The following is a 16,790-nucleotide window of genomic DNA, read 5'->3' as shown; positions in this document are numbered from 1 at the left end:
ACTGAATACCTTGTTTGGTTTGATAATTCTAAGTGGCTTAAAGCAGGCCTGCCTTTAAGGAGTTTAACAATACAGCATCCTTTACTGCATGTTGAAGGCAAGATGCCTTTAAGAGGAGCTGYAATTGTGGCACAACAGCTTCGTGAAGGTTAGTGGATAGATGTGTTCTTTAAACAGTGCAGGAAACTTGCAGGCTGAAGTTGGCAAGACAAAAATAAATTAAGAAAATGCGATTSTGAAGTACAAAAATCATCCTAAATACAATTTGTGTTTAGCTTTTGTCATTGTTTCCATGGACTATTTCTTTTCTTTTTCAGTGTACTCAGCCCTTGCTAAATGAACTGATGCCAGACATCGCAATGGGTGTGTCAGCAATGTCACTGAAAGACAGAAGATTACCAGAGCTCACGGTGGACACAGAGCTAAGCCAGGCGGTGACAGAGGTAGGGCCCGGCCCACCCCARCACATTTCATGCATTCAGAACAGACACATGCCTACTTCCCGGAAAAAACATGCAATAGAGCAAAAAATAGATGCTCGAGAAAATCCACAGGAATATCCTGACTTCTATGACTTCTCTAATGCTGCATGCAGACCCTCTACTCCAGCACCCAACAGGCACAGTCCTTCGCCTTCACAAGGCATTTATTTTGGCCCAGATTTGTATAGCCACAATAAGGCATCACCAAGTGGCTTAAAGTCAGCCTATCTACCTTCCCAGATATCTCCTAAAAAGCAAGAGGATTCTAGGAGGGAATACCTGCTCTCACAAGATGGGCATCAACACAGGCAAAAGAATGAGCCAATACACCTCGATGTCTTAGAACAACCTCCCCAGCGACTGGACTTGGCACTGGCTACCCAGGAAAATGCTGGGAATGGCCCTGTTCATGTCAGGGGAAGAACAAAAATGGAAACGGATTTAACCTATGGGCTAACCTCCAACAGACCTTCACTCTCTGCGTACAGCTCTGACGTGTCAGAAGAGAGACCCAGTAGGAGACTGGCAGATGATGAGCCATTGGAACATGGAGCACAGAGAAATGCAGATTTGGAAAGGGAAGATGGAGTCAGCAGAGGAAGGAGGTCTCCAAACAAACCAGACTTCCTGTACAAAAAATCTGCCCTATGAAAGCAACCTCCACTATTTCTCTGTGCCTAAGAGTTGTAAACATCCCATTCCTTGCAACTTTTGGCCTGACTTCTGTCAGAGAATTTCTTTCATGCCAGCAGAAAAATTCAGCTTTGCTCGCTTCTTTTGTACATAAATTGCTTTATTAGAAACAGCATGTTATCAGTTTGGTTTTAATGCTGCTTCTGGTTTTATTTTGTTGCGATTTTTTTTGGAGCACATTTAATTATGCCTTTTAAAAAACAAAAACTGGTACCTTTTTTCTACRACCTGGTAGCCTTTTGCACCTGTACATCTATTTTAGTGTATTAGTTTTGTACTAATATGTTAAACTTTAATGTCACATTTAAAGGACTGTATTTTTCATACTTTTGCATTTACCCTTTCACATGCCGATTCCCTACGTGCATTGGGGTGCACGTAATGAAATGTATTTTCTTATGAGATAATAACAGCACGTTTATTTTTTAATTATAGGAATTCCAAAGAACAGCACATCAAAAAAACCTACATTTTTTGTTAGATTTTTTTTTAATTTGTTTAGATCCAAAATCTTCCTGATTTTTATGGCAAGAATCCAGTCTAATATTTTGTTTGAAAAGTTCTGGCAGCTGGTGTTATCTTTATATAGATAGCAAACCCACTTCAAGAATTCTATTTGGGTGTTTAAGAATCCAGAGGGATACTTAGGAATCCAAATTCCTGTGAAATTCACTGGAATTTGACAGTTTGAGTCTGTTCACTTCTGTTTTCAGCTGTGACCGTGGAGGACTCCATGATCACCTGGAAGCACTTACTAGACAGACTAGAATTGTTGATTTGCCCATGCAGAAATCAATCTAGGAATAGTGTAAAGATTATAGTAATTATTTGTTCTTCCAGCTGCTGATCTGTGGGTAAGCAAAGACCAGATTAGCAGATCCCTGCTGGCTCATGTACTGTCAGGAAGACGAGGCACAGAACCTTCGCTGTCACCTGAACACGTGGGAGGGCTCTCCCTCCCCGGCGGTGCCGAGGTGACAGCCCATGGCCTTGCTTTCTCCTGCCTGTGCTTGCAAAAGGGCTTCATTCTCTTAGTGACATGGTTCAGTGTTCCTTACCTGGCCTCACGTGGCACTGGCTCCACAGGTGCAGCTGTTCTGTGAGCAGAATCCGAGTGAAGACTCACTGCTTGAGCATCACCACACGTGTGAAGCTTTGGTGCTCCTAAATTACGCCTCCATTGCCCGACTTTGCTTTTTGAAAGCACAGAAATGAGATTCCCCTGTTAGCAGGATGTGAGGAGGGAAGGATAGTGATCTGGGCTGGCTCCTTCCACTGGGGTTCAGAAGTTCACCAGGGGAACCGTTGCAATTATGAAGTGCATCATTAATACTGTGTGCAGTTTTAACAACGAATTCATTGCATTCAGGATAGGGATCTGATGCCATTGCAGGGTAGTGATTGCTGGTAAAGTCCTGTTTGGGGGGTTTTAAATGCAGTTTCTATAATGGGTTTCCCTGTAGCACTAAACTATAGTCCCAGGTGTGACCTAAGGATTGCTTTAAGGTTAAATTGTTTCCTGCAGCTCAAAGCGCTTAATACTGTTTTAACAGAAATCTGCTACAACTTTACTWTTGTTTTTAGTTCCTGGCAGATTCTTACCTAATATGTTTCATTAAATCATGCAGGGCCTGGTAACAACACAGTATTACTGAAATATATTGAATACTGCATTTCCAAACTACCAAATACCTACTAGTTAAATGAAGATATGGGTCTTCATAYCAAGAAACCATRTGTCTCCTGCATACACATTTATAGACCTGCTTCTGTGGAAGCTCTGCAGGTGCTCCTTTTGAGATGCAGCCATGGAAAGCATGGTGTAGGATTGGAGCAGAAACTTGGCTAAACTGTGTAGGTGATGTGTCTCRTGGGTGAGGGGAATGGGTTTTTTTTCCTCTGTCAGCTTTTTAATCTTGTTTTTTGCCCACAGTCAAGCCACTTGGTGGTCCTGGGTTCATAATCCATTTCTGGGATTTCCATGGGACTGCAGTGTAGAACATTGTTAAATGCAAGAAGGCGTCGGTGGGGGGATGRTGCTGCTGTAGGTTAAGGGACTGAGGCTCACTGGATTTCTTCTGAAGGTTTGAGCATGGTGCTGTGTGACTGCGTGGCTCTAACTGTACATGAGTGTGAGACCAGCTCACTAGAACCAGTAACTTTCATCACACACAAGAACCCTGGAACTCCCTGGACTTGCATCATGACTGTGTTGGCAGCTTAATTACTAGAAAATTACAGCTGTCCTCAGAAGACTGATTTTTCTCAATATTTTTACCCAAAACTGACAGATGTACTTCAGGAAAACTATTTTAGTTATCATAGTTTGATGTGGCACTGTGTACCTGGACAGAGGTGGGACTGAGATCCACAGATAAAACTTTAAACCTTGRAATTTAAGGAGTGCTGTGGCTGATAACGATGAGAAGTTTTGAGATTATGGTTTGAGGGAAATCATGAAATGCTTTGGTTTTGGAATAAGCTGGTGCGAAATGCCTCTGGGGAGGACATGTCTGTGTTTTAGAACATAAAATTGCTTCTGAAGTCTCAGGAACTGAGCAGCATTAAAGAAAAAGAATGAATAAAGCGTTTAAAAGTAGATGCAGAATGAAAGACAAGTCCTTCTGAGGCCCCAAAGACAATCAGGCCCTGTAGACAATCTGTGTTTTCACTTGTATCTTTTGAGTTGGGAAGAAGATGGCAGCTAATGGCAGCTGTTTTGAAGTGGAAAAAAAAAGTTTTTTAATTACTGGAACTGGTTTTTGTACTTCAGAGCAGGATTTTCTACTTAGGATGTGCAGAGGGAGGGGAAAGCCCATTTTTCATGGTAGCATTATTCAGAAGCCAGTGCTCATGCTCATCTCACTCGCACAACACACATGCTACCTGCTACTCCTTCTTCTCTATCTACTGAAACTTTGGTGCAGAAGCTCCTTGTTTACATGAAGCACTTTCTGATTAGGCTGGAAATTTACACCTTTTCCTCCTATAAATTTGATGGAGATGACAGATTATTGACTATTTTGCTTGAGATAGAGGTATGAACATTAAGTTTTCTTGAATGAGGGAGACTCACGCTCCTTGTTCTGTTAAAGAGAGAGCTCAGACTTGTGTTTAGTGAGCAACATGCAAAAACGTCTTATTCCCCTTTCCCCAAACCCAACTCTTTCCTTAATATATGGATGAATAACTTAATTCCTGAAACACACTCTTCCTTTGACATGTTTTGTTGTTCCACGGAATTATTGTAGTTTGTGTATTAGTAACTGCTGTGTTGATTGGCAGTTTTGTTGTATTTTTCCTGTTCTTAAGGATTTTCACTTATGAAAATTAAGACTGTGGCCACCTGTACTTGTAAGCCCTGGGTTTTGGTCCCRGAATGTCCCAAATGTATGTCTTAGGGGTTTCTTTGGTTTGGATTTGGGGGGGACTTTAGGAGGGTTGGGTGTTTTGTTTGGGTTTTTGGTTTGGTTGTTTTGGTTGTTTTTCTGGGGTTCTTTTTTTTTTTTGAAAGAACACTAATGCTGTTTGAAGCACTGTTCTTCTAATAATTCTATGCTTCTATGATAGAGGTGGTGCTGAGCCCTGCTGGATGCAGGGTACAGCTTAGAGGGAAACTTGTAAAACCGCATTTGGGGTTTCTGTAATTATCTGTACTGCCAGAAGGCAGCCCTGCCCTTGGCAGTGTTATGGATTTGTTTCTTGTCCTTGTGTTGTTACTGGTATAAAGTCAAGTGCCTTCAATGCTAAAGGCTCAGAAAACTTTCTTAAACTGACTTCATGTCCTATGCAAGTGTTTTTTCTACAACCTGCATAACCAGTACTTTGTAAAACTTGTTTACGCTTCAATTGTACATAGTGTTTTTTAAAAAAAAATAGTATTTTTATTTAGGTACCTCCAAACTTGAATTCTAGTCTTGTGTGATGCATTGTAAAACAATACATTTCTCTTTTGAGTACCATTACAGTTGTAAAAAGGTTTTCACTGGTTCTATTTTTCTACTGTTGCTGAGAAGCATGTAACACTGACTTTATCCTACGTATAGTTGGCATTTCAAATAAATGGCTTGTATAGAACTGGTTGTGTTGTGTCTCCCCTGAGCAGCTGCTGCCTGCACCCACCACCCCACCCTGCTCACTCCAGACTGCAGCGACCGGGGCTGGGGAACGGAGCCCAGCAATGCACACAGAAAGGTGCCCTCCAAGTGTGAGGGCTCCTCAAACTGACAAGGTTTGTTCCTGCTGGGGAAAAAAGGTGCACAATAATGCTTTGAACACCAAAGACATTTATATAAATCAGTGTAAAATACATAAATCACTCTGATCAGGCAGTTTTTAAAAATTAAAAGCATTTCAGTAAAGTCATTGTGTGAGTTCTGGCTGGAGCCACACTGAGGCTATGCCTTGTGAGAGGCAATAGGAGTGCTCAGAGCTGGGGCCATGGGACACAGCCGTGGGTCCAGGAAATRCGTTCATTTTTACATTAGAGCAGCTGGACAGATACGTTCAGTACCCAGCATTGCTAGGTTGCAGTTTTCCTGCTGACTGTTCCAGATGACTATTCATTACATCTCTCAAAAATCAAAGGCCTCACTGCTTCAGAGCGATGACTGAAGTTCAGAAGTGTCATCCGGCCACTTGCCTGGTCTTGTTTTGATGTACAAGTGCAAAATACTGTGAGTTATCCTGCTGTTATCCTGACACAGAGCACAGGTGGGTGAGGAGAGAGAATTGTGTGGTCCTACATGTTAATTACTGATACCTTCACTCCCTCACATAGGAAGATGAGTTTTGGTAGCTTCCTAAATTAGACAGTTTTAACTTCTTTTGTTACAGGCTTTGTCCCTTYGCAACACCGCAACACTTTGCTTCTAAGCCTGCTACCCTCAGAGAAGAGGGTGCCTGATGTCCCTGCTAAGGGGAGGCTTTAGGCATTGGAAAGCGGTGTGTGGGGGCTCGGTCCCTTTCAGGTGAGCCCTGCTTCAGTACAGGCTGATGCCAAGAATGGGCAGTGCTGATGATTAGTGSTAGCCCCTGCTGTGCAGCTGGAGCCATGGGAATTCCACATTTGAACTCATTCCTTCCACCACTGCTCTATTTTCTCAAGGCTAGTGCTGGGCGATAAAGCATTTCTGTGTGCATGGGAGCCTTTCACTGCTTTTTTATTTCCTGTGGAGAACACGATTGCCTTTGGGTACCCTCTCCCCCACCCCTTAAGTGAATTACAAAAACTGCAGTGCACTGAAACATRACTTCATCCTGCTCTAAACTGTACTTGCCAGTAGGCTGCAATCCCTTCTTTCACACCTGGGTCRGGTGGAGGCAAAGGTCTAGGAATCCTGGTCTTGACTGGGCCCCCACTCTGTACCTCGGTGGCTTGGCTAGCAGGTCATTGCTGGGCTCCTTGTGTCTGCCTGGATCATGGATGGAAACAAAACACTACAGCAGCACTGAGAAAGAACAAGACAGTACACATTGAACAGTTAATTTTTTTTTATATTGTAGTTAGATGTGCAGTTACAGTTAGATGTCCTGTAACAGCTGCTACCAAAAAAAAGCATGTACAATACCCAGAGTTAAATTTAAAAGCAACTAGGGAAGGGACCTGGAGGGGGTCCATGACCAGTTGAACATGTGTCAGCAGTGCCCTGGCAGCCAGGAGGGCCAAGCGTGTCCTGGGGGCATCAGGCTCAGCATCGCCAGCCGGGCAAGGGAGGGATTGTCCCACTCTGCTCTGAGCTGGAACAGCCTCACTTCGATTGCTGGGGGCAGATTGGAGTGCCACAACATAAAATAGATACAAAGCTGTTAAGAGAGTGTCCAAAGGAGGGCCAGGAGGATGGAGAAGGGCCTTGCGGARAAGCTGTGAGGAGCAGCTGAGGTCACTTGGTCTTTCAGCCTGGAGGAGACTGAGTGGAGACCTCATCACAGTTAAAACTTCCTCAAGAGGGGAAGAGAGGCAAGCACCCACCTCTTCACTCGCACGACCAGTGACAGGACTCGAGGAAATGGCATGAAGCTGAATCAGAGGTTTAGACTGGATTATCARGGAAAGAATTTTCACCCAGAGGGTGGCTGGGCAATGGAACAGGCTCCCCAGGGAAGTGGTCACAGCCCCAAGCCTGCCTGTGTTCAAGAAGTGTTTGGACAACACTTTCAGGCACATGGTGGGATTCTTGGGGTATCCTGTGCTGGGCCAGGAGCTGATTTTTGATGATCCTGATGGGTCCCTTCCAACTCAGCTTACTCTATGTTCTATGAAACTGCTTAGCTGAGCATCTATGCTAAACTACTGTTTGTAAATAAAGTGGTCAGAAACAGTTAATAGTAAGCATGATAAAAGTCTACTTTTCTTTTCAAAACCCATTGTCATGGAAGCAGAATAGTAGCCCATGGCCTAGAAATCCTCAAAAACTAGAAGTTTCATGTATGTTTTGGGGTCTATCTACATTAGGCTCCCAACTTAAAAAGTCTTAATGCAGCTAAGTGTAGAGTCTTAAAAGTCAGTGAAACAGCTCCTGTCCCAAGATTATCACAGTGGTTATAAAAAGAACTGTATACTGTAGCAAAATATCAGGATGCTGCAGTATTTTCAGCAACATTTATAAAGTAGAAGAGTTTGCTGTAGGCTAGTTTTTAAAATCAAAGTATATAAGAAACCCCCCCCCCCACTTAGTTCATAATTTAGTACCTCCTCCTAGCAATTATTTATGTTCTGATGAGTGAATTTAAGATCAGGTGACAATTTTTTTCCATGTAAACCATCTCTGTCCAATCTTAGAAATAAGTTTTTTAATGCATAAAACCAGATAGAACACTCTGCATCAAGCAAACCTTGCTTTCCCATTTGTGAGCAGCCCAAGAAGTGCTTCCTCAGCAGCGAGCAGGTAGGCAGCAGCACTGGGTTCACTCACAGCCAGGCCCCCTCCAGCCCCTGGGGAGCCACGAGCCTCGGGCCCAGAACAGACACCTCCTCGGTGCTGGGAGCCCTCACCAGGATCGCTACAGCCCCGAGGGAGGAGACAGAGCCATCCAAGCAGGAAAGCCGGGAGCGTGCCTTCCGCGGGGCAGGGTAGGGTAGGGCGGGGCAGGGCGGGGCCAGCACAGCCACAGCTCCAGGCACCAGCAGGCACCAGCAGGCACCAGCCAGAGGCCGCAGGGAAGCTGCAGGATTCCCTGCTCTGGGACCAGCCCTCCTCTCCCTGGAGACAAGGCCGGCTTCCACGGGAATGCAAAGTCGATCGCTACTGAAATCCCTCTAACTGCAATGCAAGGATTTGTTAAGAAAATGTTTTAGGTGCTACAAATAAAGGAAGTATAAGACAAAATGATGATGTTTCTTGGACAGCTGGATTTTGATGAGAAGCCAGAAACTGAAGATGCCTTTTCTGTTTGCCAGTGAACATTGTTTTCCCAGTTGTCCTTTCAGACCCAAACCCTCTCAGTCTAACTACAGTAGTACTGCATCCTGTTAGTCCGTCGTCTTTTCCGTGACTGAAATTCTTCAAAGAAGTGCTGAATGTCTTCTCTTTTAACCACCTAAGTAGGAGAAACAGTATGAAATCCAAGTTGTGGTGCAAGAGCTTAATTAAAGAATCCTATTTTATCCCCATATATAATACACAAAGCACAGAAAAGCAAAGACCCTGAAATTTCTCTGGTACAACTTTCCTGTTGCACCCAAAGGAGAGGATTAAYGCCCAAAATTTATTATAGATAATACAGAGAAATGAGTTCCCCAAAGGCAGAACAAACACATGGAGAAAAGCTCCCAATGGTATTTTAATGACTTTGACCTCTTGCTTTTACCATCAGAAAATTTAACACAAAGCAAGATTTTTGCTAGCTCACTTCAARATCATTCCTATTTAACTAAGAAAGGCAATACAAGAAGTCAGCCAACAAAATGCAARTGTTACTTAACAACAGCATGCAAATTCCTGTAGGCAAACAACAAGACTAAATAATCATAATAAATCATAATAAATTCTTAGTTTTCTAAGGGTTTAGATTGAATCTAAGAAAAAAAAGAAAAGTTCAGAACTTTTGTCCCTGAATATTTTACCTAGAGCAACACAAGTTTCATTTAAATGTAAGAACTGGTCTCAGTACCTTGCAGACAGATTTCTGTAAAGTCCCCGTTATCTCTCAACAATGTCCTTAAGGAATTGTTAAACTTGAATGAAATCAAGAATTTCTAATTTCTACTGCAGTAACAGCAACTCCAAGAGACAGGAAAAAACATTACAACCCAGCATCGCGGTATTCACCACCCAACCCTCAACAGTTCTTTAAAATTTTCTGGCAAGCAAATTCCAGAAGTTGAACCTTACCGTTCCCTCATCTGCAAACCTCCTGAGATAGTCAGTCAGTTCTGTCTTCAAATCATTGTATTCTGGATGGTGAAGACAAAGAAAACAAAACAGTAAGATACCCAGTTATAGTAACACTGGCTCAAGAACACAACTTGTTCTACTTCCTCTTGTGATTTGTTTACTTCAGACAAATCTAGGTTTGAATTTGATTATAAATAATAATGTAAACATGAGAAGCTTAATAATTTATGAGACAAACCTATGTAGTGTGAGTTGCTGTTTGGGTTGATTTCAGAGAACGGTACAGAGATCAGTGAGGGAATCTGCACAATTAACTAAAAGAGTGCCCCTGCTCCCAGCTTCCCACTGGGAAGCACATGTGGGTCGTGGCGGAAAGTCCAGCCTRTAACTCGGGATTGGGCATCTGTCCTTGCCAGAGTGCAGAGCCCTCCCTGGAAAAGAGAAACACAGCTCCAGGTATAAAACACCTCAGCAATGCCTTGTCAGGATGCTCCGCAGCAGAGCAGATGCCTGGCTGGCACTCCCCAGACAACAGGAGATGGCCAAACAACAGAACGGGATAAGATAAATCAGCCAGACAGCAGAAGTTCAAATTAATGTTTAAATATTCACATTACAATAAATTTTTATCAATACAGTATCCAAGATGTTAAACAGGGTGAAAGTTCTCACACCATCTAGTGTCTCACTGTAAATTACAGTTGCAATGACGGGCCAAGAAGGACAATCCTGACTGAGGGGTGCAATTTATCRTACAGTCATCTGCATGTTACTTCAAAAACAGTTTGAAACTACACYGCAAGGCCTGATACCAATCTCTTGTGGCAAACTTCAGTTAATGTGTGTTAAGACGGATTCTAAAAATGAAGTTGTGTTTACCACAGATGAGTTCCACTTGCTGGACCCTGTTCATGCTGTTAAGGGTGTCCATTAAAGGATCTCTCCTCTCTGTCTCTTGGTCAMTGGTACCCTTATTTTCATAAGCCAAGACAGTGTCACATTCATCTGTCAGGAACTGGACTTCAAGCTCTGAATACATTTTCTGGAGAATAAGGAAAAATTTACTTTTATGTGACAAAACTTCTCAAACCAAGACATTCTCAGATGGAGGTGCTCTCCCCCAATCATTCTGTGTTCAGTATCACAAATAACAACAATAAAAATCGTAAGGTAAATTTGTATCCAGTATTTCAGAATCTCCTCATAACAACTTTCAAAGCAATATTGGATTTAAGCAGCAAAGAAAATACAAACATTTAGAAGCCCTTTCATGCTCTATTAATTCCATAGAATTCAGCGTGAATCTTTATGTGGAGTAAAGGAGGTTTCAGTGTTTATATGCAGCATTAGGAATATTTACACAGATTTTACCTAAAGCTTCTCCTCAGTGATTGTCTGGGAGCTCCTCCCTGCCTCTCCCACATCTGTGATGGTAATGAAGAGAGTATACATACCAAACAGTCTTCACAGGTGCATAATTTGCTCCTCCAGTTCGATGGCCAAAAGGTGGCAGTATCTTTTTTTACAAATGGCTTGCTTTGAAGCTCCTTCAGCTTGCAGACTGGCTTCTCGCTCTTAGTAACTACCTGAATTAAAATGAGAGTGTTCAGCATTCTATAATGTCACTTCAAAGACACCCTGTTTTTTTCGGTACGTCCTTTGCCTTAGGCAAGATTTTTCTTTTGTCTCAAACACATTTATTTTTATAAACAACCTATATTACCATTCACAAGAGAATTCKGATGTGGTTTCAGGAATTTCCACTGGAAATTTCTGTAGAAATTTACTGCAATAACCATAAGTATTTAGGAACTCAGAGATGAACCATCATGCAAGTGCAGCTACAACATGTATTAGAACAAACAGAAGTCACCTCAGTGTAGTGGCCAGATGGCCAACAAGAAGGGACAGATGTAGCCCATCTGCAAACAGACACTGCACCTCCTGAGAGCCCTGTTCCACAGCCCATGCTGTGCTCCACAGAGACTGCAGCTCTGAAGGGTCACTGACTGAAGAGGAACACGGGAACAGGCTGAACACAGCCACCCTTCCCCTGAGCTGTTACAGAGCAAGGTGGGCTTTAYTTCAACTACCAGCAGTAATGAAAATGTGCAGGTCAGAAAAGAAAGTACATTTTACCTCAGGACAGGCAGACCCAGAGCTAGTAGATGGTTCATTGAATTGCTCCAATTGCTTTTCCTCCTTTGTGTCTTGGTGTTCCACTCCACTTTCTTTTTTTATTTCTTTCTTCTGCTCTTCACTTTCCTCTACCTTCAGGACAATGCCTTCATCTTCAAGGGAGTTTGCTTTGGTCAAAGGAGGAACTGGAAGATACATACCCATGTCAGCGAAAATACTGTGCCAGAAAAAGTACAGGGCACTACAGATGTTCTTTCTACATCTCCTATTCTAAAACACTCTGCTTCCCAAAATCTAAGCCCTAGGAGAGGGAAGAAGTTATCACAATTTGAGAGAGTTCTTTACTAAGATGCTTGTCCTTCTTGATAATCCTTGATAGCTATCACAGTTTCAGTAATTATCACATGCTTTTTTGCTGACTGTGTCAGAGCTTTTAATTTTCTCCAGTSACACACCCCAAAAACACCATCACAGATTAACTATGTTAATTTCTTKTTTACTTAAAACAAGTTTTTGTTTTGATGCCAATTCAAGTATGTGCCCTGGTTAGGAGGAAAACCAAAAACAGACAAACACCCTGTTCTGTACTATTTACATTAGAAGGAAGAGAGCTCCAGGTAGCCATCCTTGAAAAACCACTGAAATTTCAGGCACATGAGATATCAATCAGCAGTTGATACAAGTAGTATAGAGGAGACTATGAGAAATCAGATCTTTCCTCATAAACCAAGTCATCCACTCTCAAAAGACCACAGAGCTGAGAGAGGCCTGGTGTGACCACAGGGAGCATGTGTCCTGAGCAAAGCCCCAGCCCTACTCAGATTAAGGTTAAACATATTCATTTCAGGACACTCTATCATTCACTCTTTGCTGCTCAGAGCCTCTGTAAGAACTGTTTGTCCCACTGCATCCCTTAGGATAGCTGTTCACTTCTTTGATCCAGTTTAGAAATTAAGTTCTTTGAGTCAAGTATTAAATTTTCATCCATTTTGTGCTAGACACCTTTGATAAAATAAATAAAAGTGAGCACCACAGAATTAAGATTTAGGAATGAAAACTCTGTACACTGGATTTTCCTCTGTACACAAGTTACTGCCACCCCACATGTTCCACTGCTGAAGGGGCTGTCCAACACAATGAGCACAATTTCTCCAACCACATAAAACCAGTATTATGCCATTAACCTACCATGTTTGAGAAATGCATGCTAACAAAATACTGGCCCAGATCTCTTCATTTTCTCTACCTGCTAATTGTGATGCATAAGCCCATAGGAAATGGCAATGATTCATGCAGGCCTGGCACACCATTTCATGGAAGTCTCCACTTTCAGGGGGAACTGCACCGAGATGCTGTCAAAAAGAAGCAAGCACATAGTAGTGAAACATCCACTGCAAATTAACAGAATCCACATTTAGAGGAAGGAAAACATCAGCTGCCATCAATTTTTCAGCACAAGTACTCACCCTTGCAATGATTATCAGAACAACTGAAGACTGGAAAGAGCTGATAAAAATTCCAGGGAAAAACTCAAATAATTCTCCCTTTCCCTACAGCCTTTTATGTCTTCCACATACCCAGAAATTCCATTTCTAAACAATATTCTGCTAAACTGTMCTAAATATTGGACAGATGAAGATACCTCTTGTATGCTGCTCATTTCAACTCCCAAATAACTTTTGATGACTGCTTCCTTACATGTAATGGGTTGTAAAATCTTCATATTGATAACACAGTCAACTTGAGAAAAATTAAGTCCCAAAGCTGTCCATAAATTGATGAGAAGTACTYGGGCAATTAAAAGCATTTAGTGGCTTTCTTCTGAAAATGCATTCCTGCAAAGCTCACAGTATGCAGGACAACACTYTTCATTCATACACTCAAACAGAAGAAGTTTATCTATAGAACCCATAATTTAAACAAATCATTTTTTTTTTTTTTTTTCACTCTTTGATCCTGCAACTTCAAACACAGAATTTCACTTGTGCCCTTCAAGGCACAAGAGGCTGAATCCTTAATGCTTACCCATTAAGTAGGGCATGCACCACAGAGCYTGACTGCTTTCAAAAGACTTCCCCAAAGGTCAAAATCAAGAATGAAAGCACAGTCTGTTCCTTGCTACTTAAAGGAATTAAGAGTTAAAAAGGCATTCTTTTGAAGGAAGAACTATTTGGGTAGTTGATAATGGTGTGCCTCAGTCAGAATATTTTCCTCACCGACTATACTGATTTGAATTTTCCAATTAAAGAGACAGTTGTAAAGTTCCTACTTTATTCTGCAGTGGTAACCTTAAAAAAGGTATGACACTTTCTAGTATTTTTGAACTGGAGTGGACAGCAGTGCAAGATTAGACTTCCARTGAACTACCATACAAACCTAACCAACACCACCTTGTTCCTGTGAAAATGGCAGTTCTGCTACTTATAGTTTCCTTACCCTTCCATGGAACCAGTCTTCACAAACTATGCATTGGATCATCTCATCTGGAATCTAGATGAACAATCACATTATTAGCATTAATAGCAACCTCCAGAGTCTTGCATAAGTCTCAACTCATGCAAATCCTGCTCAGCAAATTGCATTTCCCTCTTTACCCCTTACAGAGAGCTGCCATTAATAAGCAGTTAGTGCTTCATTAGTCAGTTTGCTTCCCTCAGGTTTAACAGCACATGTAATTTATCATACGATTGAGGCTGTGGAAATCTCATTTATCAAACAAAACCAGTTTTCCCAGCAGGCCAAGACTTTCTCAAAAAAAAGCTAATAAAAGTTAATACACTACTGGCATCCTTCTTCCTATAAACAGGAATGCATGAAGAAACAGTTCAGCAGAAGAAAGATACTGGTATGCACATTGTCATCAGGTCTGTAGAAAATAACAGAACTCAACTTACTGGTCACAACACAGTATAGTACAAAGTGCTTTGTTATGAAACAATTATTAATGATTTCTTCAGAAATGTTTACCTGTCTCTGAACTTCAGAGAGGGGAAATTAAGAAATGGGTTTTTTGTATTTGAAAGACTTGTGCCTTCATTGTTCTTTAAGACACCTGATTTCTGTGACTGCAAACAACAGCATGCACGTACTGTGTTTCAGTAGTTCAGAGAGGGAAAGAAGTGTTTTGGCTACCATCAAGGACCGTAGCTAGTGCTACAGGATGGGGCAGACTGTCCCCATCCCAGAAGCCTTGCCAGAGCATTGCTGCAGGCATGAGGAAGCAGGTTCTGGCCTCCCCTAAYACGTGTAATGCATTTATTCTGCACTAGCCACATTTCTCAAGATGATGATAACCCCATCCCSTGGGGGAACTCCGCAACTTCAGAGAACTGCAGCAACATTTTGTCCAAATGATGGTTTGTCCTCCTCAYCCGTCTTTAATGAATAAACATATTTTACCATTAAAAAAAAGTATAAAGTAATTACTTCATACAGCACATGACAACCAATACGGAACATAAGATTTCTTAAAGTGGGACTTCTTTGAAAAGCAGCTCAGTGACCACCCTTTACACAGGATCTTGCATAAATGCCACCTATATATGATTACTATAGGATTTTTTATTTCTTACCTCATCTTCAGGATCAGGATAAGGTCTTTTACAAGTACAGTACAATCCGTAGAAATTGTCATTATATTTATTTCCTGAATTCACCTTGCCCTTTTCCTAGGAGAAAAGGAAAAAAGTCTCTATATAGACAATGCAGTAAAAACCAAAAGACAGTAAAAAACCCAGTTTCTGTTCCCCTTTAATTCCTAAAAGCAATCATTATTTTTATCAGCCTCAATATACAAAAAGAGAGATATTTTCCAGACACCTCTGCTTTACAGTGAGCAGCAGATAGGGTACATRAGGAATGCTGAAGTTCAGAAGCAGAGTGGACAAACAGTCTGCTCACCTTGGTAACAAATGGCAACTGTGGTGTCAGACAGAAGAACAGACACATGCTGAGGCTCACTTAACCTGAGTTTTCACTGAATTGAAGCACAGGAAATAACCAGGTGATCCACTTCATTGACTCAAATGAGAAATGGTAACATCTTAAAGTTGTCACAGGTGTCTCTGTAGGGATCACTGCACTGTGACTTCACTTACTAGCTCTGGATTAATCCCAGAACAACATAGGCATACACAAAATCACTGTCTATGTTTGGACTGTTATTATCCTGGGGGCACCACTGCAAGTAAGCCAAGCACCATCCTGTCGCCCCTTCCCAGAAGACTGGAAGTATGAAAGTACAGGCAGCTTAATACAATAAAAAAAMCATCTCATCAGTAGGCTCCCATGACAACCTATCAAAAAATATTAGGGCATTAAYGCCCTAAAGAAGGAAAGGGAACTGTCCCTCTGACAGCAGCACAGTCCTAAATTTTCTTATGCAACTACAAAATTGTACCGCAAAAGGTTATTCTGAACCAGCTTAAAACTAATRAGATGTATTAGTGCAGAAACACCACCACAAGCTTCCAAAAGTGCACTGACCATGGATGCAGAACTGCTGCATTCATGGATTGCAAGGACCAAATGTTCCTCTCCTCCCAGCATTCCCCTTTGGTCCCTGAACAGTTTTATCTCCTGTCACAATACTCCCACCTTTTTTTTTAACTTGCTGGGAAGATTGGAGGCGTCGCATGAGTCAGCACTGGCTGAGGCAAGGCACCAACCTCCCAAGACTGTTATTTTGACTCTGAATGTCTGAAACCTGTCTGAACTTACCGGGAGTAACTTGCACTGCAGATTTTTGAACTTGCTATTCCCACAGTCACAGCGGAAATTCCTGGAAAGAAAAACGTAGCGTTTCAGGGTTTACACTAACTGAGAACACTCTGGGTTTTGTATTCTTAACAACTCCCAGAAGTTTATCGGGAGCCAGGGGAGTTGTGAGGGTCCCACAGGGCTGCTCCCGCCCCCGCGCCCGTACCTCTTGGTGTAGAGCTCGAAGAGGCGGTGTGTGCCGTGGCACTCGTAGCTGCAGGCCAGGCAGATCCCCGCCGGCTCGGCGCCGGGCGGCGTGCAGGTGCTGCAGGCGTACAGCGCCTGCCGCTTCACCGCGCCCTGGGGAGACACGGACCGAGGGGCGTGAGGGGCGCCGGGGGAAGGGGGAGCCGCCCCGGCCCCGCCCCCCAGGGCCCGCCCC

General features: G+C 42.4%; 2 protein-coding genes across 4 annotated transcripts in view; one reads left to right on the top strand and one right to left on the bottom strand.

The window, feature by feature from the left end:
* BTBD7 (BTB domain containing 7) overlaps positions 1–5,270 on the top strand; it is a 55,627-nt gene extending 50,357 nt beyond the window's left edge. For all 3 annotated transcript variants that reach the window (XM_057370633.1, XM_057370636.1, XM_057370635.1), the window contains one exon: positions 318–5,270. In XM_057370633.1, the coding sequence (XP_057226616.1) occupies positions 318–1,133 (816 nt within the window). In that variant the 3' untranslated portion in view covers positions 1,134–5,270. The remainder of the gene's footprint in view (positions 1–317) is intronic.
* A 3,037-nt stretch (positions 5,271–8,307) lies between these two features.
* The window catches only part of UBR7 (ubiquitin protein ligase E3 component n-recognin 7), an 8,850-nt gene continuing 367 nt past the window's right edge, over positions 8,308–16,790 (bottom strand). Inside the window, exons 2-11 of the mRNA XM_057370637.1 lie at positions 16,575–16,711; positions 16,370–16,430; positions 15,223–15,318; positions 14,087–14,140; positions 12,897–13,002; positions 11,651–11,835; positions 10,966–11,097; positions 10,391–10,553; positions 9,509–9,570; positions 8,308–8,714 (exon numbers count right to left, since the gene is read on the bottom strand). Of these exons, the coding sequence (XP_057226620.1) occupies positions 8,622–8,714; positions 9,509–9,570; positions 10,391–10,553; positions 10,966–11,097; positions 11,651–11,835; positions 12,897–13,002; positions 14,087–14,140; positions 15,223–15,318; positions 16,370–16,430; positions 16,575–16,711 (1,089 nt within the window). The 3' untranslated portion in view covers positions 8,308–8,621. The remainder of the gene's footprint in view (positions 8,715–9,508; positions 9,571–10,390; positions 10,554–10,965; positions 11,098–11,650; positions 11,836–12,896; positions 13,003–14,086; positions 14,141–15,222; positions 15,319–16,369; positions 16,431–16,574; positions 16,712–16,790) is intronic.

Source organism: Malurus melanocephalus, unplaced genomic scaffold (assembly GCF_030028575.1).
Source record: "Malurus melanocephalus ecotype Western Australia unplaced genomic scaffold, MMel_1.1 scaffold_129, whole genome shotgun sequence".
Classification (NCBI taxonomy): domain Eukaryota; kingdom Metazoa; phylum Chordata; class Aves; order Passeriformes; family Maluridae; genus Malurus; species Malurus melanocephalus.
Note: the sequence above shows the minus strand (reverse complement) of the source record. Positions and strands in the feature narration are given on the sequence as shown.